Source organism: Phycodurus eques, chromosome 15 (assembly GCF_024500275.1).
Source record: "Phycodurus eques isolate BA_2022a chromosome 15, UOR_Pequ_1.1, whole genome shotgun sequence".
NCBI classification, from domain to species: Eukaryota; Metazoa; Chordata; class Actinopteri; order Syngnathiformes; family Syngnathidae; genus Phycodurus; species Phycodurus eques.
The window spans coordinates 20,938,718-20,961,506 of NC_084539.1; the positions used below are offsets into that span (position 1 = coordinate 20,938,718).

Here is a 22,789-nt window from a genome sequence, read left to right on the forward strand (position 1 = left end):
CATTCATTGTGTTTGCTTATCGTTAATGCTGGTAAAATAATTAATAGAAGCACAGGCAAAAAAAACCTCTGTCGCTTTTTAGCACTTAGTTTAGCATCAGAAACACAGGTGAAAAAACCTGTTGCTTTTTAGCATTTTAGCTTAGCATCACTAAGGAAGGAAGGAAGGAAGGACCTCAGCTACCTTGCTAATCTTGGCTATCATTCATTGTGGGTGCTTATTGTTAATGCTAGTCACATAATTAACAGAAACACAAGCAACAACAACAAAAAAATCTGTCGTTTTTTTAGCATTTAGTTCAGCATCGCTGAAGCTAGCTCATCCCAGCTACTTTGCCAGTCTTGGCTATTGCGCATTGTCAGTGCTTATTGTTAATGCTGGTTAAATGTTAAACAGAAACTCAGGCTAAAAAAACATAACGTCTGTTGCTTTATAGCGTAATAGTTTAGCGTTGGTTAAAAGTGCTAACCGCAGCTACCTCACCAATCTTGGCTATCGTGCACTGCATCACATTCCAATGAAATTTGCTGAGTTTTCTTTGTTTTTAACCTTAAAAGTTTTCATTTGGGGGGGGGGGGACAATCAAATATAGAGATAGGTGCGTTGATCTTCTTCACAACAAAAATAGTCATCAGTTGCGCATGGTTACATAAACGTGCTACATTTAATTAGCGCTGGCATCACTAAGCACTCCGCAATCCTCCTCCTCATTCAAACCCCCCCCCCCCCCCCCCCCCCCCCCCACACGCTTCTCTTGCCAAATACGAGCAGCCTCGTGTCTCGGATAACACTGGCAGCAAGCATCCTGACAGGTTTTCTTTTTTCTTAATATTCTTCTCGCTCCAAATGCCAGCCGACAGTTGCCATGGCGACGGGGCGCTTGGGGAGCGTGATTGCAGATGTTCGCCAGGGTGAAAGTAAACACATTCAGACAAAGAAGAGGGGGGGGGGGGGGTAGCCTGAACGGAAGGCATGAATCCGGTGAATTAGCGCCTGCTTACTGTGTTTGAATAGTAACCAGTGACAGCGAGAGCATGATGTCATTTGCCGGGAACCACAACATGTAATTGTTGAATAAGGGAGATGGTTACTAGCGTTGTGCCGCTTTAGGTACAGGTAACCTTTTTAACCTTGTCCTAGCTTTACCAGCTGGAATGTGAAGTAGTGGGCTCATAAAAGGTGAGTGGAGAGGGTGCGCCAACTGTCGAGATGCTGAAGGCGCTGCATGGGGTTAAAAGTAAATGTCATGTTTGCATGGTTAAACAGGACACATTTACCTGTGTCAGAATGTTATAGGGGGTGCGTAGCTTTAAAAAAGTAAATATCATGTTTTAATGATTAAATATGGTTTCTTTATTGGCTATAAACTGGCTTTTTTGATGGTGTGTGGGGGGGAAAGGGGGTGTGAAATCCTAAAGAGGGTGTATGGCTTTGAAAGTGAATGTCATGTTGGCATGATTCAACATAATGCTTTTACTGGCTATGAATAAGCTTTTTTGTGGGGGAGGTGGAAATGGGGAGCGCCAGCTTTGTCTTGATGTTTAAGTGAGTGCGTAGCTTCAAAGTTTCATGTTTACGTGATTAAATAAGATGCTTTTACTGGCGGTAAGTAGGCTTTCCAGAGCTGGAAATGGGGTGTGCCAACTTTTTCTTGATGTTTAAGGGAATGTGTGGGTTTAAAAGTGAGTGTTGTCTTTAATCTGGGTCTGAAATTGTTTATGATGTACATCAATGATATATGCAAGACATCACAATTACTTAAATTCATCTTATTTGCAGATGACACACACATTTAGTCCAGGTGAAAATTTACAGCAACTGTTATTGCTCCCTAGATCTAAACCACTTTTGTGTTTTCCTCGATACCAAAATAGGTATTAATAATGTTGTATATACAGTAACCGCTGATTTCTTATTAATGGTCGGTGTAGTGCAATTACTCAACTGCACATCTCTGATACAGTCAGCTCTGTAGGCTATTTGATTTAAATGCAGCAGCAATGACTCACAGGTCAATTGGGCTCTCGTTTTTAGCATAAAAAGAAACCCGAGTACGTTACCCGTTTAAAACACAAGCCACAGTCAGAGTTTATGAAATAAATTCACAAATACCAAGCATAGCCCGACGAATAGCTAATGCACATGTGCATAACAATATTGACAGGAACAAATGTAAGTAAAGAGCAATGTTTAGCTTGATTTTGAACTTACAGCAGATTTTTCTTTTTGATTTTTCAGTTTTCTTGTTGTTTTTTTTGTCCACCAGGGCTTCCTGAGTCGGCGGCTGAAGGGCTCCATCAAGCGCACCAAGAGTCAACCCAAGCTGGACCGCAACTCCAGCTTCAGACACATCTTGCCGGGGTTCAGGAACGTGGACAATGACAGGTGAGTGTGTGACAAAGTTAGGCAAGAGAGCTGCAGTGTTGTTGGATGCGCATATTATAAACACAGTATATGTCCTCTTTATGGTTTGTGTTCATGGGCCTATAAGGACGACAAGAGCTGAGATAGTTTTTGTTTCAGGGGCTGCCCGTCAACTTCTGCTGCCTCGTTCTTGTCAGGGTCCGCATTGCAGATTGCAGAAATTGCTGCTCATTAGTTTGAGGTTGCGTTTGAAATATAATGGGGATTTAAACTACATCAGCAAGAGAGTTAAGGAGCTTCGTTTAGACAAAGGTAGTGCTTTGCCTCCATCTGGTAGCATGTCGGTGCCAAGGAACTACGTTGAAGTGAGTTAAAGAACTTTCTTATGAGTTTACAGCAAGTCCTTCTTTAGAGTTACGCACCTCCAGTGTATTATGACATTGCGCCACAACATATCAGGCAGCACTGTGAAGACGGGCTGTAGTTACCAAAACGAAGAAGAGGCAGAGAAGGTCCCTAACTAGTAATAGTCATTTGCACAGAGCAGAACAAAAAAATATAGTATGCCTGTAAGTATTGCTGAATGCTCTGTTGCTGCTCCATGTGGGTAAAGTAGCAGTTGTTTGAACAATTACAATTACAGTAACATCGATGCTAATTTCTATTTTCCCATCTATGGCATTTGACATTGTGTGCATGCTGTCGATTGCAGAAAAAAATGCTGCTTAGGACTTTTTTCTAAACTTTTTCACTGAAACTTTTTCCTCAAAAATATACAGCTGTATTTCGAAAATATGACATTTTGCGGAACGATGCGACTTCTTTCTGAAAAGATTAAATTTTTTGTCAAACAAAATGTTTTTATTTTCTTGAAAGAAATCTGTCCTTTTTAAAAATATAATCATTTCAAAAGCTCCTTTCGAAACGTAATGGGGATAAAATGACCCACCATCATTTTATTTATTTATGGTACAGTCCGTTGTGTAGCACACATTTTGTTTTATGTTAATGAGTCCGTCATGATAAGTTACGATTGCAGTTTTTTGTTTTGTGTTTGGTTTCACAATCAAGGACCTTTGTTGTAGCTGCTGCTCCATTCCTGTCGGGGCGCATGCTGCCGATTGCAGAAAAACATCGTTGCTTATAATTTCTAGGTTACTTTCAAAAAAGAATCAGAGGGCTTTATTTACAATTTGCCGGAAAGAAAAAACCCTGTCATGGCAAATTTTTACCTATGGCAACCGCCCACTCCCTTACATACTGTGTACGGCAGCACTGCAATCTTTGATCGGAACGGAGATGATGAAACTCCTGAGAGGCTTTCTCCCACGCTGGGAAATGGGACGGTTGCAAAATGGGAGCACGGCACACGGCGAGAGGACTCGGCATACCCCGCGGGGCGCCAACCACAGCCGTCGGGGGGGGGCTGGTAGATGATGAAATGCGGGAGAAGTGAAGGAGGGAATTTCATACCTGGGAAAAAGTGCCTGCTGCTATGTGCAGATACAGTACGCGCAGGGTACTATTTGATTGCACGTGAAATGTTTACTCATACAAACAACACCCACCCACCCCCACCCCGACTCCGCCATGTATCGTCTTGGCCTTGGGTGTGTGTTTTTTTTTCTCGACTCGAGGGAGCGAGCTAAAGATGAGCAGAAGCAGCTGGACTCCGAAAATGAAATATTCATCCATGATAATCAGAGGCTGGACACTCGCTGGCCATTTCTATATTTAGCATAACACAACACAACACACACATTAACACACACTCAAGGAAAGGATGAAAATCCAGGGTCAAACAATATCGGAAAACATTCTTAGCTGTCATGCAAGTGTAAAACAAAATTTTCTTTCTCAAAAATATACTACTTTTTTTCCTCAAGAGTATGGCTTATACAACTTTTTGCCAGAACATATGTTTTTCTATAAAATAGAATATTTTTTTGGAAAAAAACTTGACTTTTTCTCTACTGTAAATAATGTCACATTATACGACTTTTGGGGACTACAACTTTTAAAAAATATGTACCCTTTTCTCAAAATTGTACAAAATATCCAACCTTTTCCTCGATAATATTACTACTTTTTGTCCAAAAATCGGCAGCATGGTGGCCGACTGGTTAGAGCGTCAGCCTCACAGTTCTGAGGACCCGGGTTCAACATTTGTTTAAAATAAATATGTTTTCTGGAAAGTATACAACTTTTTTTCAGGTATTTCTTTTCATAAACATCTTTTTTTTGTTATGCAACCTTTTTTCAGGGAATCTATGAAAATATGCAATCCGACTTTTTTCGTTTTTTTTTTTACACATTCTCACTGTTCTTTTTAGCTGCGTTTAATTGTTTTATTCTCACCCACAAAATGTCATAAATTAATCAAAATGTGGGATATTTGTGTCGCATTGTCATGTTAAGCATTATGACAGATGAATGTGAACCACTTCAAATTCTTTTACGTCTACTAGCAATGTGTGTGTGTCTTTTTTTTTTTTTTTACATCAAAGACAATTCAGCTTAAATTCACAGGTTTCAAAACAGGGCGATTCCCGTGTAAAGCAACAACAACTAGTGCTCGAGTAATGTCAACAGGTAGCGCTGTCAGATTGTGACCTTCTGTGCATGTGCTGAGGGTCGGTCGGCCTTTTTTGGGGGGCGGGGGTATTTTTTCAATAATGTGATGACATTTGGAGTTATTAAAGTGAAAACTCTCCCCAGGTGGTGTGACCGCACGCAATATACAGGACCAAACCTCCCCCCGGGTCCATAATAACCCTTTACGTGCACATCTGGCTTTTTGGGTTATTGTGTCCACTTTATTACATAATTTAAGAACGGTGTCTCCTTATTTATTGTTAACGTAAATCTGACGTACACTTCATTAAACATCTGGTTTTTTTTTAAACAACGATTTTGGGTCTTCAATGAATATAATGCACTTGTTTTGAAAATAGACTATTTTTTAATGAAATTAAACTACCGTGCATTTTCAGGAACAAAAATAATTGACTCTTCAATTAACATAACAGCTGAGACAATTAGTCGTCAATGAACTTAACATAACATGTTTTTCGTAAACATTGAAGACAATTTAGTCTTCAACAATATTAATAGATGTTTTTTTGTCAACATCAGAGTTCATTTCATTGAACGTAACTTACATATTTCGAAGGCATCAAAACATTTCATGAACATCTAATCCAATTTAGTCTTAGGCAAAATGTGTGTTTTTGTAAACATCAAAGATCAATTAGTATTTATCAAAACTAACTGTTTTGAAAACATCAAAGAAAATTAGTTGTTTACCTAACATACATATTTCAGTAAACATACAAAACAATTAAGAGTGATGCTAACGTACATAATTTGAAAACATCGGCTGTAATTAGTCATAAACGAACATTAACATTCATGGTTTTGTCATCTTCAATCAGACTAAGGTACGTTTTGAAAACATCAAAAGTCAATTAGTCTTCAATGAACCTTATGTACGTTTTCATAAACATCAGACATTTTTGTCCTTAATAAACACTAAATAAACTTTAGTTTGTTAATATTTTCATATTTCTGTGAAGGCCACAGCAAATTGAAACAGAGAGCGATTCAAACCTTCTTAACGCTTTCCTTCTCGCTTTTTGAGTCAGCGCAGTGTTTTTAGGCGCTTCACTTCGCCAAGGGCATGCTCGCTTTTTTTCCCTTGTTTGTTTTCTTGGACGTTTTTTTTCCCCCCTCTGTTTCCGTAAACAACGTTCCAAGCTAACATCTGTGGATAGGGTCCTCCTGCGGGTAGCTAGTGTCCGCAAATATATTACAGTAGTGACTTGACTGCGGCAGTCGATGAAGACACTGCGCTGTCAAGTATGTCCAGACTTGGAAACGTCTGAAAAGGTTTCTCTTACACTGCCGCGCGCCATCTGGTCATCTTAGAACGCTGCCGGGCTAATTGAGAGACATTTTCATTCATGTGAGGGGGAAAAAAAGAATTATAAATTAACCCTTTAACACCTAAGCTTCAAAATGTCTGGACGTTTTTTGCTTATTTTGATTATGAAAATGTCCTGTGAATAAGTGCTTTTGCCCCTTTTGCCAGAATACTTGGAATTTTCAATATCTAGCGGTTAGGTTAAGTTATAAAAGAGTTAACAAGAAATCAAAATCTTTGGTGGAGTTTACTAAATCAAGAGCCATGTTCAAGAGTCTTGGTAAAGAAAAATTAATGCACAGCGAAACTAACACATTTTAAAAATATCAAAAGACATTGTCTTAACCTAACATTTTGTATGTTAGGTTTGTAACATCAACGACAATTTAAGTCTTCAATGAATCGGTGTTTTGGTAATCATGACACTGGTTACAGCTCAGCAGTTTTGGTCAACATTTCGCACGGTGCGCTGTACGTGAAAAATGTAAAACGGACGTTCACGCGGCGCACTCATCCGTCGTCCGTGTTGAGGTCCGAGCCCCACGGGGCTTCTGTGAGCTGATGTTCTTTCTCCGCTCTCCTATTTTCATTCTCTTGTTCGTCTAATGAGCTGTAATGGATGAGCCTCGAGCGTGATGGGAATACCGAGGGCCGCCTCAAAGCCACGTTACCACCCCGGCCACAACCGCTCACGCCACGACGCGGCCGCAACGTGCATTTTGACCACTCGCGCCCGGTTTAGCGGCTCTTTTGGTCATCATCATACACCCATGTCAAACTGTGAACCCGCGTTTATATGTTCCAATCTTTAATATGTATTTAGTGTACCGCATGCTTTAGCGCCTGTTCTCACGCTCACTGCCAAAAAATGTGAGACTATCGTGTAACATCACTTTGAGGAAAGGAAACGATTTCCCTCATAAAAGGCAAAGTGTGCTTCATGTTGTTTATTTGTCACTCCCATCTTAATTAAATTTGATGTAAAACTGACACCTACAAGAGACTTAAACACTGTATATGCAAACATCAGAATGTTCAACCAAACAATAAAATTTCATCTCACGAAAGTCGGCTAGCATAATGCTAGCATGTAATGCTAAACACCATAGACAGGTATCGAGTAGACCTCAGGTATGTTGTGGCACAATGTGGTACAACACTGAAGGCGCAACTCTAAATTTGGACTTTCCTGTATACTGTAAAAACCCATAAATATATAGTATAAATATCAGGGTGGGGATGATGAATAGTGATAGTTGGGGGGAACACTGTACACCACACTTGGCCACTTGTTATATCATGTCCAAACAAACCAAACTGCTCAGTTGTATATTGGTGTTACTTTTTTATGGATAAATGAACCAAACCGTTCTGCTTGGTAGGAACATGGCCGTGAACTTTCCCCTTTGAAATAAATGGGAATGCCATTCATCTGTTCCACCAAAAACGCCCCAAAAGATTTGTAACGTGTGTGTTTTTCCTTAACGTTTAGTGACATGTTTTTGAATAAGAAAAATGGGACTCTACAGTATTGTAATGTGTAAAAAAATTACCCAAGGTTAGAAAAAAGAAATTTGCCAAAATACCAACACATCAACGGAAAATGGAATCCCAAAAGACAACTGATACCTGTACTTTACCTCCGAAGTGAACTGATGATGGCCGGATGTTGTGAAGTTAGCTTCCGCCATCCAGCCGTGGAGGGTCTGAAACTCACTTTTGTTATTTTTTTCATACACAGTTAGCAGACTATATTGTTCACTCATCAGTCAAATGAACACTATTCTGTAAAAATAAATACTTTTCAATACAAAGTACTTTATGTCCATCTGTGTTTTGATGTGTTGTTGTTTTTTTTTTTTTTTCTGTATCAGCGTGATGCGTTATGGGATATATTGCTCTTCCACGGACCATCGGGTCGTTCACTACTTTTGAAGGCACTAATCAATATCAGGGATAACCTGTACTCACTACACATTCGAAGAACACTACAAAATGGTAACTCACTATATAGGGCACTACACAGAGGATAGTGAGTCGTAGCGAAATCCGAACAGAGCCTTTCATCATCATCATTAAAATGCGCAGAGACCGAATATCTGCATCACAGCCTTCAAAAGAGCGACGGTCGGGGCTGTTGTCGTGATCGAGCATTTATGAAGCCTTCAAACAGCGCTCTTATCTCTCATCCTTCCCCCTTCTGGGGCCCGATGTTTTTTTTAAGCCTCCTTTTAAACACGGATTCATAGTTTCCGAGAAGCAGATTACAAAAAAAATATGTAGAAAGTTAAGGATGTCACAAGTTGAGTGCCGCTGTGAGAGGTATGATCTAATTTCACTTCATCGGTCCAAAAATGTATTTACGACACATAACGTATCTTTTGTTCATATAGCTATGCCAGCGACGTATAGTAACAGGCAGAACAATTACATGCTCTTCCATGTGTTTAACTAAACAAGGCTTAATTTGTGAGTGAATTGAGAGCAAATCTTCATTATTCAGTATATATATATATTTTTTACGTATTTGTTTGGTGGCGTGAATGAAAATGAAAATGAAAATGACGTATAATGGCAGGCAGAACAATTAAATACTGATCCACTCGATGGTAGAAGTTACATTTTATAGCTGTTTTGCAATTTCTACATTTGTTTTATGACACAATTGCTTCATCATCACAACTCTTGAGAATTACTGGGATAATCTGGGACATTGGGTATCAAATTTTGTGCCGAATCATGCGTCAATGTGTGTTGGTATGACAAAGTCCTTGAATCCTTGAATCTATAATTATATTAATACAATTAAAGATTAGAATGTATTAGTATGTTATTATCTAAAGACACTATTTTACATGCACCTTTGAAATGTTCTTTTTTAAACCTCATCTACGAATGACCTGGCCCATTTGTTTTCAAAATCCAATATTGTCCCTCTGCCACAAGTCTTATCACTACTTAGGAGAAATTAAACTAATTACACAGACGACCCCATGGCTTTATTCAGAACCTGCGTTTATTGGGTTTCATTTTGCAACGTTAATTTAGTTTGAAAAAAAATAATCGTTTAAATTAATTCACACCTTTTAGCTGAGTGTGAATGGATGTTGCGTGTTAATTCTATGCAATTAAATCAATTTTCTTAAATACAATTTAGCCCCGTGGCTACAACAAGCGACAGCGTTCGCCCCATCGGGGAAGAGCAGCAGAGAGCCTTTGAAGGTTGAAATTTCTTCAGCTTTTTTTTTCCCCCCGCAGAAAAAGCAGAGAGAGGTCTGTAATTTAATTTATCAGTGTTTCTTTACAGCGACAGCCGCGTCCAGCTGCTTACGCTACTATCTCGGCTACGTGCTAGCTGGAGCTAAGAATACGTACGACAATATTAAGAACACAGCTACAAAAGCAAGGGAAAACGCTAATCTGATAACCTAGAATGATAACGCAATCATTTGAATAATCGCTTCACACCTACGTACAAAATTTAGCATTTTCATATAAACAAGTAACCAAAACGACATCCAACGACGTTTTTACACAAAAAGTAACGCACAAGGGGGGAAAAAAAGTTTTATCATCCGATGCAATAATGACATAATTTTACATGCTTTCACTTGCAGACTCCTTTACCAAAGTTAACATTTTCATATAAGAAGTGGGACAAACGACATCTGACATTTTTTATTTTTTATTTTTTTTCAGTAAAGTCAAAACGACATCCTAAGATTTTTTGCAGAAAAAGTAATGCGCAAGGAAAAATAAGAGTTAAATATTCAAATTCAACCAAACCACAAAATTGTGTCTCACTTTTGTCCGCTAGCTTAATGCTAACATATAATGGGAACCGCCATAGACGTGCTAAGGGAAATCAGCATAAACATTGAAAAAGGGCCTCCTCTTCTTCTTGCTGTTAATTACACTTACCTCCAGAAGAGCTCAGTGCTGCCTGGAATATTGTGGCACAACGTGCTACTACATTGAAGAGCACGCAACTTCAAATTCGATAGCGGGGACGCAAACTATGACCCACAGTACCATACTGTGGGTTTTTTTCAACTCCTCTACATCCCTTTTGTTGGCTGCATTGTGTTGGTGTGCGTGTTGGTACTGTTTGTCCCGAAAAGAATGGGGTGGATGATGTCATGTTTGATGACATCATTCAACACGGACGTGGAGGGAGTGGAGAGTAGCAGGGCCCAAAGCGCTCGCCACAGCTGCCCTTTGTCCGTTGGCGGCGGTTCTAGAAATAAACCCCTCCACCAGCCTCCCTTTATTTTTATTTTCATTATTTTTACTGTTTAGTAATTTGCCCCTGATAGGCGTGTCATACTGAATATAAACAACAACAACAGCTGACTGGGGGAAAGTAACAGGACAGTTGACAGGACAAAGAGCACCAGTAGAGCCACACGAGGGAGAAGGAGGGCGGTTAGGGGGCAGGGCTATGCTGGCCATAGACGTATACACATAGACACCTCATTAATTGGGTTAGCCATATTGGATGTGGCTGATCAACTTTTTTTGCCATAGTGATAAAGAACGGAGAGTCACAGAAAGGCATAGAAGTGGCCGTCCTTCGACATTTTTATGGATTAAAAACCGGTTGTGAATTTTGCCGTTTAGCTCCTTGTGAGCGAACAGCAAGCTGTGCACAAAGTACTGGAACATTAATAAGTTGGATAAGTTAGTATAACATTTTAAACAAATTAAGATCACCTGTAAAGGTTAGGGTGCATTTTAGGTTTGTCCTGAAATTTTACCCGAAAGCTGAGAATATCCCTAACTCTTTGTGTGCAGTGTATCTAGCACACATATACTGCAATATGTACAGTATTTTATGTAGATTTATCTTCATTTATCATTATTTATGGGTTTTTACAGTATACAGGCAAGTCCTAATTCTGAGTTGCGAGTCTTCAGTGTAGTACCACGTTGTGCCACAACATGCCGGGCAGCATTGAGCTCTTCTGGAAAGGATGCTAGCGTCGTAAAGAGCAAGAAGAAGAGGCAACTTCTCTAAGCTCCAATTAGTGTTATATGCATGTGAGTATTGTTGGATGCTCTGTTTGTATGCGTAAAGTAGGAATTGTTTAAAGTATGAAAATTACCATAACATTTATGCACAATTCTGTTTCTGTAAGCCCGTCTATGAAGTTTCACATTAAATGTTAGCCTTAAGCTAGCAGGCTTTCGTGAAAACCTTTTGGTGTTTAAATATAAAATGCGTAATTCTCTCGTTTTATGTCAGTTTTAGTGTTAACTTCAAGTGGGAGTGACCAATAATGCCTCATATTTGAAGAACTAGAGAGCGAGAACTGGCCCTAAAAGAATACTTTGTACTTTGGAAAGTGAATCAGTTGTTAACAAGCTTAAATGTGCTTGAGCATGGCCTCTCAATATTGTGGATTTTCACCTATTGTGTGTGGGTCTGGATTTTATCCCCCACAGTGAACGCTTTGTACATCTTTAAGCGGCAAATAAATGAGGCAATCCTCACTAATCTCTCTACTTTGCCACATCCAATATGGCACAGACGTGCAAGTCAATGCGCAAACAGCTGTCTATGTACATGCTGTCTGTCTATGAGTTGGCCTGCACCACACACATATCCATGTGATAGAACCCACACCACCCACCCTCCCTCCTTCCCTCCTTCCCTGCCTGCCTGCTGCTGCACACCACAGCCAGGCTCCTCCCTGTACGAGGAGACAGCGATGGGGAGGTGCAGTCAATCACTGACAGAGAAAGGGAGAGGTTGAGCCGGACAGAAGGACAAAAGGGAGCCGAAAACCGCCATCGTCCGACCCCCACCCCCCCCCAGCCCCCCTCGAATCCAAACCTGGGAAGTGGGGCATGTACTCACGGGACTGGAAGGAGTCGTCATAGCTCTGCAGTCGGATAAGGAAGCGCAAGGGAGGAGGAAGTCAAGTAACAAAAAGGGTGGGGGGTGGGGGGGGGGGGCAAACAAAAAAATCAACCATCCTTGCCTCACGGGGGTTCTTGTTCCTCTCCTCCTCCTCCCCCTTCTATCCATCTCTCGCTCCCCGCCTCCCCCCTTCCTCTTGTCCATCCTCGCAGTCGCTCGCTTGCTCTGTGGAATCCTGACGATGCCTGGTGAGTTCCATCCCGCCGCTTCACGTGCCGTCGGATTGCTGTTGGGCGTTTTTTAACAGGAGGGACTGCATCCAGTGGTTGTGTGTGTGTGTGTGTGTGTGTGGTGTGTGTGTCATTATTATATAATTCCTTGTAATTCCCAAGAGGCCTCCCTTGCAAGGGAGTGATTGTTTTTAATTCCGGTAGAGGCTAAAGAAAGGGATTTCACTGCAGCCGATGGGGGTTGCTATCCTTTCCCGGAGAGGTGCTAGCGGGCCGAGGAGAGCAACACGTCGCGTTGTGTCCACAGGGATGATTTCACGGGTGATACTCTTGGTGGTTAGTCAGGGTTCTGTCTTGGCACTGATGATGAGTCACATGTACATTTGTGGATTGTGACGTTCCATGTGTTATTTAGGGCGAACTTTCTTGTGCTCCTAATCCTAAACGGTTGGATGACTGTTATTTCGGGCATACCCGAGCAAACCATGTGAATGGTCTTTCTATAGACACCTGCAACTGAATCTGAATCTGAATCTGAATCATCTTTATTTGCCAAGTATGTCCAAAAAACACACAAGGAATTTGTCTCCGGTAGTTGGAGCCGCTCTAGGACGACAACAGACAGTCAATTTACAGAACACTTGGAGACAGAAACACATTGACAAAAAAAAAAAAAAACCAGTCACTGAGCAGTAAAGGGTTGCTAGTTATCTGGTAATGCCGGTACATTATTATTTTTTTTTGACAATTGTGCAAAAAGATGCAGAGTCCTCTAGCACTTAGAGCAGCACTGTAGAGACAAACAGACCACAATCTTGAGAGACTTTCTTGTTCCGGTTGCCAGTCGCTGAAACTGGCCTCATGCAGAATTTCCGTAAAATTACCTCAGTCTTTCACACAGAACACTACAAATCAGACAGTTTCATCACAGTGGAGCAAACCAAACCAAACATGTGAATGTCCTGACCTTAGATACGCGGTACTATAGAAACCGACACAATTTTGAGAGGTTTTCTAACATAGTTGCATCTTCTAGACAGCAAAGTTTGCCTGTGCCTTTCACACAGAACCCAGCGAAACAGGATACAATGGCATGCTTCTGTCATACCAAGCCAAACCATGCAAATGTCCTGAGAACTGACACAGATCACAAGCTTGAGAGACCTTCTAACATAGTCACATCTTGTTCCCATTGTGAGTCGCTAAAACTAGCGTCTTGCGTGAAAATTGTTCGCAAAATCACCAGTGCCTTTCACACAGAACCCAAGGAAACAGGCACGTTTCCATCATACCAGAGCAAATCACATACGTCTCCTGTCCTTGTATATATGTGTGACTGCAGTTGGTTGTCTACAGACACAGACAACATAGTCGCTTGTTATTCCAGTTGGAGGTCACTAAAACTAGCATCTTTCGTGAAGAATTTCAGAGAAAATCACTGTGCCTTTCACAACCCAACAAAACAGGACACAATGGCACATTTCTATTATACCCAAGTAAAGCATGTGAATGTCCTCACCTTGGATTTGTTACTGTAGAACACAGACCACATTCTTGAGAGATTTTCTAATATTTTGTTGCGGTTGCGAGACGCTGAACACTAGTCTTTGCAAAATTGTTTGTGTCTTTCACACAGAACCCTACGAAGCAGACACAAAGACTAATTTCCGTCCTACACGAGTAAACCAGTTGACACAACCCAACGAAGTAAAAATTTTGGTCAAACCCGAGCAAACCACTTGAATTTCCTGTCCTTAGATGCTTTGTACTCGTGTGGAGAACCAACACAAACAGATGTAGTTGCATCTTGTTCCAGTTGGGAGACTCAAACACTAGCCTGTTTCACACAGCAAAAATCACCTGTGCCTTTCACACAGAATCCAATGAAGCAGAACACAACGACACATTTCTGTCATACCCGACCAAACCAGTTGCACGTTCTGTCCTTAGATATGTAATACTGTAGCGAACCAACACAACCGGACCATCATCTTGCAAGAATTTCTAACGTGGTCACTTTTTGTTCCGGTTGCTAGTCGCTAACACTATCTTGTTTCTTACTGAGAAATTGCCTTTCACACAGAACTCAACAAAGCGGGACATTGCTGACATGGTCCGCCACCAGCAGTCAGTGTGACCTATAAAACAGTTGTAGATCAGCAACTATTTCTTTCAGCACAGGAGAAGTGAGTCTTTGGTGTTAAACATGAGATCCAGGTCCCTAGTTCCGCTTTTTGCTATGTTTTTGTTCCGCCATGTCAGAATCACAAATCGCCCCCCTATCCTTTTGGCTACCTTGTCGGTGTAGCTCGTTATATAAATATACGTGCAGTCGCAGTACTAAACCTTCAGTCTAAAGGTCGAGTCCCATTCGTCGCAGCCAAGCCGAGTGGCTGACTCCTTATCTCCGATTACTGGTTGTGCGTTGCTGCCTCTCAGTCCCGGCTTGATTCCATCTTGGAATCGGGCTGCAGGAAGAAGACGGCGCAGTCGTCCGTGTAAAGGGGGCCTAATTGCTTGTAAGGTCAGGTCATACTGTAATGGATGAGGAGCTACTGTAGGGAAGTGCACCGCATATATGCTACAACAATGTGTCTGCACTGCAAAGACTTGGCTTAAGAAAGAAGGAATGAAATTCGGAATACGTTACTTAATTTAAGCAAAATTATCTCATAAAAGAAAAGGAAAAGTAGACTTGCCAAGATTTTTTTTAAGAAAGTAAACATAGCTAGACTAAAAAAAACCTTAAAACTATTGTATTAGTCTAAAAACATCTTGAAGCAAATTAAATGCCCTTACACAAAACCGGCCTGATAAGGAGAGATATCTTGGCAGACAAAAAAACAAGCAGATTTTACCTCGATTTGAGATATTTCATCTTGGTTAGATTTTATTTTTTTGCACTGTGATAATACACTGCAGCAAATATGTCATAGGACCAAAACCTTCACTCTTCTGGAACAACTTTCTACAAGATCGTGAGTGTATCTGGGTGTTTTGCTGGTTTTTGCAGGGACTGGTGTTGGACCTCCTCCAATCTCCAGTTCATCTCAAAGGTGTTGAATGTGTCTTGAGGTCGTGGTTAACTCTGGAAGGGCCTTACCTAAAATGTTCCCAGCGTGGATTGGTCCAAAATTTTGTGAAATGGAGGAAGGACTCAGTTCTCGTGGAGCAGGTCTAAATGAGAATTTTATTCCAAGGACCCCCTTCGTTTTGTTTATGTGTGGGTCCCCATATATAGATATGCGCTTCTTTTTAAAATGATAGGACAATAATTTACTACAAATTATTTTGCAGACCCCCAACATATAGCTCGCTCACCCCAGTTTGTGAACCACTGATGAAGGGTTTGAATCTATGTTGTGTCCCTGCACTTGTCATATCATGGCATTGATTCCCCTGGAAGCTAACATTTGTGTCAGTCTATATTTGTATGCGACACCCCCCCATTGCCGCCAGCCTCAGGTTGGGGGGGGTTGGGGGGCATTGCGTGAGAAAACGCTTGTATGCACATGAATGGATGTTCACAATCTAAACGCTTGCATGGCATCCTTAGTCGGACAAGGGACTCAGATGTGATCGCGTTCAGGTCGGGGGAGGGAAAGGGATGTCAGAGAAGCGGGACGGGAAACGAGGACGTCCATGAGACGCGAGTGACAAAGCAAAAAAAAAAAAAAAAAATGAAGAAGGAGAAGGTGGAAGAACACGGTGCCGTAATTAAGTCGCGACGCTGTTCGTTCCGCGTGACCGGCGCGGTTATGCAACAGCCCTCTAGGATCAGGATATGTACGGTGTATAATTGGGATCAAAATGCATCCATCCATTTTCTATGACTCTTATTTTCCTCATTTGTGTAAGCTAGAGCCTATCCCAGCTGTCTGGGATGGGTAGCCGGCAAATCGCAGGGTGCAAACAATGTAAACAAGCAAGCGTTCACACTCATATTTATGGACAATTTAGAGTCTTCAGGCAGCCGAAGCTGACTTTGACTTCACCCCCAACCATCCAGAGGATTAAATGTCATCTTTGACCTGTAACGCTAGCAAAGGCAGGAAATGGCTGGAACCAACACTATTGACTATTTACGGGCATTGTCGGCTACGTGGAACAGGTAAAGTATAGCCACAGTGAGAATGAATTAGAATTGTTTTTAATACGATTATGCATGGCGGCACGGTGGACGACTGGTTAGAGCGTGTGCCTCACAGTTTGTCTGTATGTGCCCTGCGATTGGCTGGCAACCAGTTCAGGGTGTACCCCGCCTCCTCCCCGATGATAGGTGGGATGGGCTCCAGCACGCCCGCGACCCTAGTGAGGAGAAGCAGCTCAGAAAATGGATGGATGGATGGACGAGTATGCATTACTGTATTTCTATATCTAAAATAAATGAATATATTTCTAAATTAATAACCAGCTGTCATTTGAAGCTATCAGCTGCAAAGCGCTTCTGCAAAATATTCATAGCGCTTTATTATTATTATTCTTTATACTTTATTATTCCAAAATTGATTAAATTCATTTTTTCCTGCACATAACACCCCATAATGACAATGTGAAAAAGGTTTTCAAAATTAAATCTACATAAGCACAAGCTTGGAACTCCTATCTTTGGGCAGTTTAGACATGTGTAAAAAGAAGTTAACAACTATACAACATGAAGAAAGCAAGCCACTCAAGTCTACTTGATGGGAAAAAAAGCCAAAGAAAAATCAAAAACAGAATGCCGCCAGCTCGGAACTTGACAATTCTTTCTTACAACCTTGTTACACCGTCACGAATTCGCGCCCCAAGTTCCATTTTCCCTGCAGCTGCACTCCAAATAAACCCCGTGTGAGCTATGACATCATCACAAGCAGTGACTGGAATGAGGAAACCCCCCGCCCCGACACCACCCTTCTCCCGGGGCGGGCCTCTCTATTTAACCATTAACCGACTACTATTCTACGCTGGTGTCTGTTTACCCGCCATACCAAAAGGCTGTAATTCGCTGTGCCTGACTCTCTGGACATGTTTTCCCCTTCGTTTCCTGCTACGGCGGAACCAGCGAGGGAGGGGCCCTACTTCCTGCCAGGCTGACTCGCGCTCCATATATGTCCCTGGGAGATCCACTGTCATACATCCAGTTGCCAGACTGGGACTCTGGGAGCAGCTTCAACTAAAACCCGTTCACACTGTTGACCAACTCATTCACTGCCAGTCATTTTCAAAGCAAAGTTCCCCATATAGACTGTATGTGTATATACTTTTTCTTTAGAAGAACATGGGTTGGCTTCACCAAAAACACCTGTTTCTGACCAAAAAGTGGACAAAACAAGCTTTTTGTGAAGAAACGTCAAGCAGAACAATTGTTTCTGTTACACCTCATACTATAAAACAAAAACAAGTCTTAACGGCGTATACTCAGTTCATACCATACAAATAGAGTACATACTCTGTTCGAGTGTCAGGTGGCTAAACCTGTCCGTCTTCCAACGTGTCTGCATTTCTCTCCCTCATAATCGACGCGACAAGCCGAGATTCACCCCCCTAATCTTTATCTTCAAATCAAAAGCTCTGCTGAATTTAAATCCAAAAGGAAACAATCCCGCCATCTACAGTGATCTGTTATTCGTTACAGTGCATTACAAACCTGAGTTACACAGAGACAGACTTGACGAAGATATACGTTGATGGCAGTAAACGGTTGGATTCCAGTTGACAGATATAAATGTCCACGGCAGTGAATAAGTTAAAGTACCTGACCACCCACTTCCCCCGACCTGTTTTGAAAGTTGTTGATTTTGGCATTTAGAATGTTATCGGTCATAGTAGCCCCTTTTCACGCTGCCTTTTCCCAGGTGGTTGTTCTGACACTGACAACTGATACTTGTCCCATGCTGTTGTGTTGGAAGTCATACTCAGGAAAGGGTTTTTATAGACACTAGCACATGCCATGTCATTTGTTACGATGTCAGAGTCTCCCCTTTGTCTCCCCTTTCATGCCGCCTGCAAAAACCTTGACATCTTCCCGCCTTGTTTTATCTCAAATCTCAGTGACTCCTGACCATTTGGAGCGCTGTCTTTTTAAATGTTGAGAGGAGTGTTGTGTTGCTAGCAACACACATCCTTTGGGGAGCTTGTGCTCAGAGGGGCAGTCTCTCTCTCCCATCGCATTTCCCAGGACTCTCCGTAACGCAGGTCAGCAAAAAGCGAGAGGAAAAAAACAAAACGACCGACATCTGCTTTTGAGGAATGCGAGCCACAAGAGCGACGCGGGAGTCGCGCTTCCGTCCTGGAGAGACTCCGCCGCACCATGTTTCATTTGCTCAGCAGCAGGGTGTAAGTGTGCCTTTGTGTCGAGAGCTCATCCAGGGTGTGGGAATCTACCGGGAGTTGTGGAAATATCTCTTCGCGGTCTGTGGAGGGCTCGGGCGAGGGTCGCATCAGTGTCTTTTTTCACGTAAAGAGGTTCATGGAGAGGAGCAAATGAGCTGCATGGCAGAGGAGAAAAAAAAACACGAGAGCATGTGTGGACTTGACAGCAGAAAATATTCAGCGCCGCAGGCAATGCCGAATAGGAGAGCCGCTCGCTTCCTGAATCACTCTTATTGCTGATTCGAATCCTTGTACTGAATCAGGAATCGAGGGTTCGAGGTTGTCGATGTCTTGCCGGCTGCTGCTAAGTACACAAAGCCAATTAGCGCACTCAGAAGATTTGACTCACGTGGAAACACAGCGGCAGACTCACAGGATTCGGTTTACTGAGTATGCATACATAGGAAAATACCAGAAAAATCACAGTCATGAAGTCAATAGGTTATCAGCTAGCACAGCGTTTTGTCCACAACTCCAGTGGCAGCTGCCGGAACGGTGAATCCACCAGGAGTTCAAAAGTCACGCTAATGATTCGTGCTTAAGTAGTGTGCTGAGGTCAGGGGTCAAAGGTTGACTTAATGCTGAGCACCACTCTGCGGCGTACCGGTGGTGAGCGCCATGGAAACAGTAATTACATTTACAATGAGTGAGTGAAAGCAGCATGGTGGGTTCGTGGTTTGCACGTCTGCCCGGTGCAGAGTTAAAATCCCGGCTCCGGTCTTCCTGCGTTGAGTGAGCATGTTTTTTTTGTGTGTTTGCATGTTTTTTGTGGGTGCTCTGACTAGTACATTGAAGACTTTGTCTCAAAATATACAACTTTATTTTCCAAAAGTGTTCAGTTAAGTATGTGTATGTTTGAAAGTAATAACATTTAATGTTAATGTATTTCTAAATCAGTTTTATAATTTAAAAAAGATGATTAAAATGACTTTATATCCAATAAAAGATGTTATAAGGATTTTGATCTTACACTGCCACGAGCACTGTCCCTAGTTGTGTGAGGCCATCGCAAAAGCCAACAACACAGTAACAAAATGCATAAAAGTGGTGTCTTTTTGTTGCACAAACTGCACTTGTAACTAGTAGGTACCATGAAGCGCTTGCGTAACGGCAGCATTAGCGCTGGAGGGGCGCCGAAGGACGGTTGCACCGGCAGTGATTGGAAAGAAGAGAGGAAACGCTGCTGCTCACTTCTTGACCTGAATATTCAATCAGCCCTGTGGCACTGGACAAAGGCGGAAGCAAACACAAGAAGGAGGGGTAAAAAAAGAAAGGAGGGCACCAAATTTCTTCCCACGCAACACTCAAGGCACAAGACGAAAGCCCTATTTTTGACTTAACACTTTGTACAAGCGGCTCTGCTTGTTGAGTATTTCCGACAACTGGACACGTGAAGCGACTTAAATTGGCCAAAAGTATCGACAACTCCTCAGTATCCAGTAGTGGTGGTAAATTTAGTTTATGTGTTGGACTCTGAGTCACACGCATAAATTATTCAGTTCACTTGTGAATTCAGCGAACCAAATCTCTGAAGTCCACTATATTTAAAATGATCGAAATCAGTGGTATGTGTTTGCGAGCCACCTAACTAGAGTCAGTAAAGAAAATCGCCGAGTTCAATGATGCGAGTTAGCCGACTCACCGGAAACCCTGCAGACTCAGATGATTCTTTGGCTAACTCCAGTTTGGGGACTCACCAGAAAGACTGCAAACTCAGATGATGGCTTCAGTCACTAATTCATTAACTCGCTGTATACACTGCTGATGATTCGGTGCTCCGACTCGAGTTTGTGAACTCCCCGCTCTGACTCTATTTAGCGGACTTGATTCCCAATCAGTGCCTTTTTTTTCCGTACAGTATGACGTCAAGAGTCTTTTAATTTTAGTTTAGGGAGTAATCACCGTTTGGGTTTGCGCATGCAAAAAAAGGTGCGTTCAGAAGCCTCTGAAAGCCTCTCGAGAAAACATTTTGTCTTGGCAGGGTATTAAGATTGCCACGCATGTTGCACAAAGCGGTGTTAAATTGTTAGATTCACGTCATGTGGACTGGAACGTTCCATCTTGTGCATGTGTTTGTACTGAAACAATGCCGCCACGGCCGCACAAGATGCACGGATTTTTAAAATATTTTTTTCCTCCATCTTCCTTCCAAGGCTTTTGTTATTGAGACGTGCAATGCATTAGTCAAGTTTTCGCTGTCGCGTCTTGAGTGCTCCGACAGCCCGACAATCACATGAACGCTATTCTTTTTTCCAGGATGCATAAGTAAAGCTTGCAGGTTGCTGCCCAGACACACTCCGGCTCTATTACACTGCATGACTTACACATAAGTGTGTTTCTATAGAACAGCAAGCACGGCGAGAGGAAGTAGGCTAATCCTACTCCATCATTGGCAAAATACTGAAGTCCGTATGAGGACATTGTTAGTCTTAGGGACGGCAGCACCACCACTTCACTGTGTTATCCTTTATCTTTACCCTATACTGTGGTATGGAAAGCCTTTTATTCGATATCCTTGATATCCAGTGTAAGGTCCATGTACGTTCTTTGTCCTTGCTTTTAAAATTTCTGCGCATGAGTCGGACATTGAATAAATGCAATTTCTGCCTCAATGTTTTGTAGGAATAATTATTCCACATGGATTAATATTACTGCTGAAGCATGAACCACTTACTCAACAGCAGACTGGCTAATGGTTAGCCAGTTAACAACCAGCCGCTAACCTGAGCCAGCGAAAGCTAACCATACTGTGATTCGCTGACGCACACGTCACTCAGGAGATCAGACACCGCCTTTTAAAGCCACAGACACTCCCAAGTCACAGATTCGACAGTATCGAACATGAGGATGGCGACCCCAAGTGGACAGAAATTATACTGGCACCTTACATGGACTTTGTTGTTGCTTTTGTTGTTTAATAATGCAAAATAAATTTTTATCCAATTACTCGATGGATAATCGGTAGAAGACAATTGCATGTTACGAGACGAGTGAAGCGAAATTTTGCACTACTTGAGTTGCTACTAGTGAAAGTGCTAGATGTTAACTAGTAGAGTGATATAATTTCACAAGTAGTACTAGTAGCATGCAGTTGTCAATTAGTCCAAAGTTATGTTATTGTCCTTTAGTGAGGACAAAGAAGGTACTAGTACTTGGTGTTCGGAATCACTTCCGTTGTGCCATATATAGTAAGTTGGCCACTTTGCAGTGCTGCTCGATTGTGTAGTGACTAGGGTATCTCCTTTATAGTGCCTTTAATGTATCCCACAATGCATCTTGAAAAGTAGTGAACATCCGGTGGTCACTAGAAAAGTATTATAGCCCTTGTTGTATTGGGCCGACACAGAAAAATTATTTTCACTTTGTTTGCCACAAATGATTGGAGTTAAAGTGCGAAAATCAACCTAACAAATACATACTGTCGGGAGTGGGAATGAGTGAATGATACAGAACACAGCCTATTTTTCATTTGACTGATGAGTGAACAATATAGTCCACTATATAAAAATCCCTATATAGTGATTAGGGAGTTGGAATGGGTGAATGATTCGCAACACATCTGTTGTCTTCTTCATTTTGTTGATGTTGCTTGTGAGGCGTATTTCCATTTGTCTGGCATTAATGCGAATCAATGTGGCTTCTTCGGCTTCTTGCTTACTCATGTAATGGCCGTGATACAGCAAGCTTCCATTAGTTGATGATAATGAAGTTGATGATGGTGATGTCGCAGAAGGACTTGCTCGCGGCGCCTTCACACTTTCCTCCCACGCTTTGTTAACTAGCGTGCGCGGCACATATGCTAGCCCTTCCCGTCGACTCTCTTCCTTCTTCTACTTCTTCTGACTCAGTCCTTTTCCTCTTCTGCTTCTGCTTAGATCTCATCTGATGCCAAGGCTGAAGGAGTCTCGCTCCCATGAGTCACTGCTCAGTCCCAGCAGCGCTGTGGAAGCCCTGGACTTAAGCATGGAGGACGAGGTTATCATCAAACCCGTGCACAGCAGCATCCTCGGCCAGGACTACTGCTTCGAGGTGAGGCCATTATGGATAGTTGATAGT

At 42.0% G+C, this 22,789-nt stretch overlaps 1 protein-coding gene across 13 annotated transcripts in view; it reads left to right on the forward strand.

The window, feature by feature from the left end:
• LOC133414269 (disabled homolog 2-interacting protein-like) overlaps positions 1-22,789 on the forward strand; it is a 95,023-nt gene that overhangs the window by 46,818 nt on the left and 25,416 nt on the right. For 9 of the 13 annotated variants that reach the window (XM_061699561.1, XM_061699563.1, XM_061699562.1 and 6 more), the window contains 2 exons: positions 2,267-2,385; positions 22,609-22,762. In XM_061699561.1, coding sequence (XP_061555545.1) covers positions 2,267-2,385; positions 22,609-22,762 — 273 coding nt within the window. Of the gene's footprint in view, positions 1-1,020; positions 1,180-2,266; positions 2,386-11,984; positions 12,398-18,505; positions 18,698-22,608; positions 22,763-22,789 lie in introns of those variants that run through there. The other 4 variants (XM_061699572.1, XM_061699573.1, XM_061699571.1 and 1 more) reach the window with 4 other exon arrangements.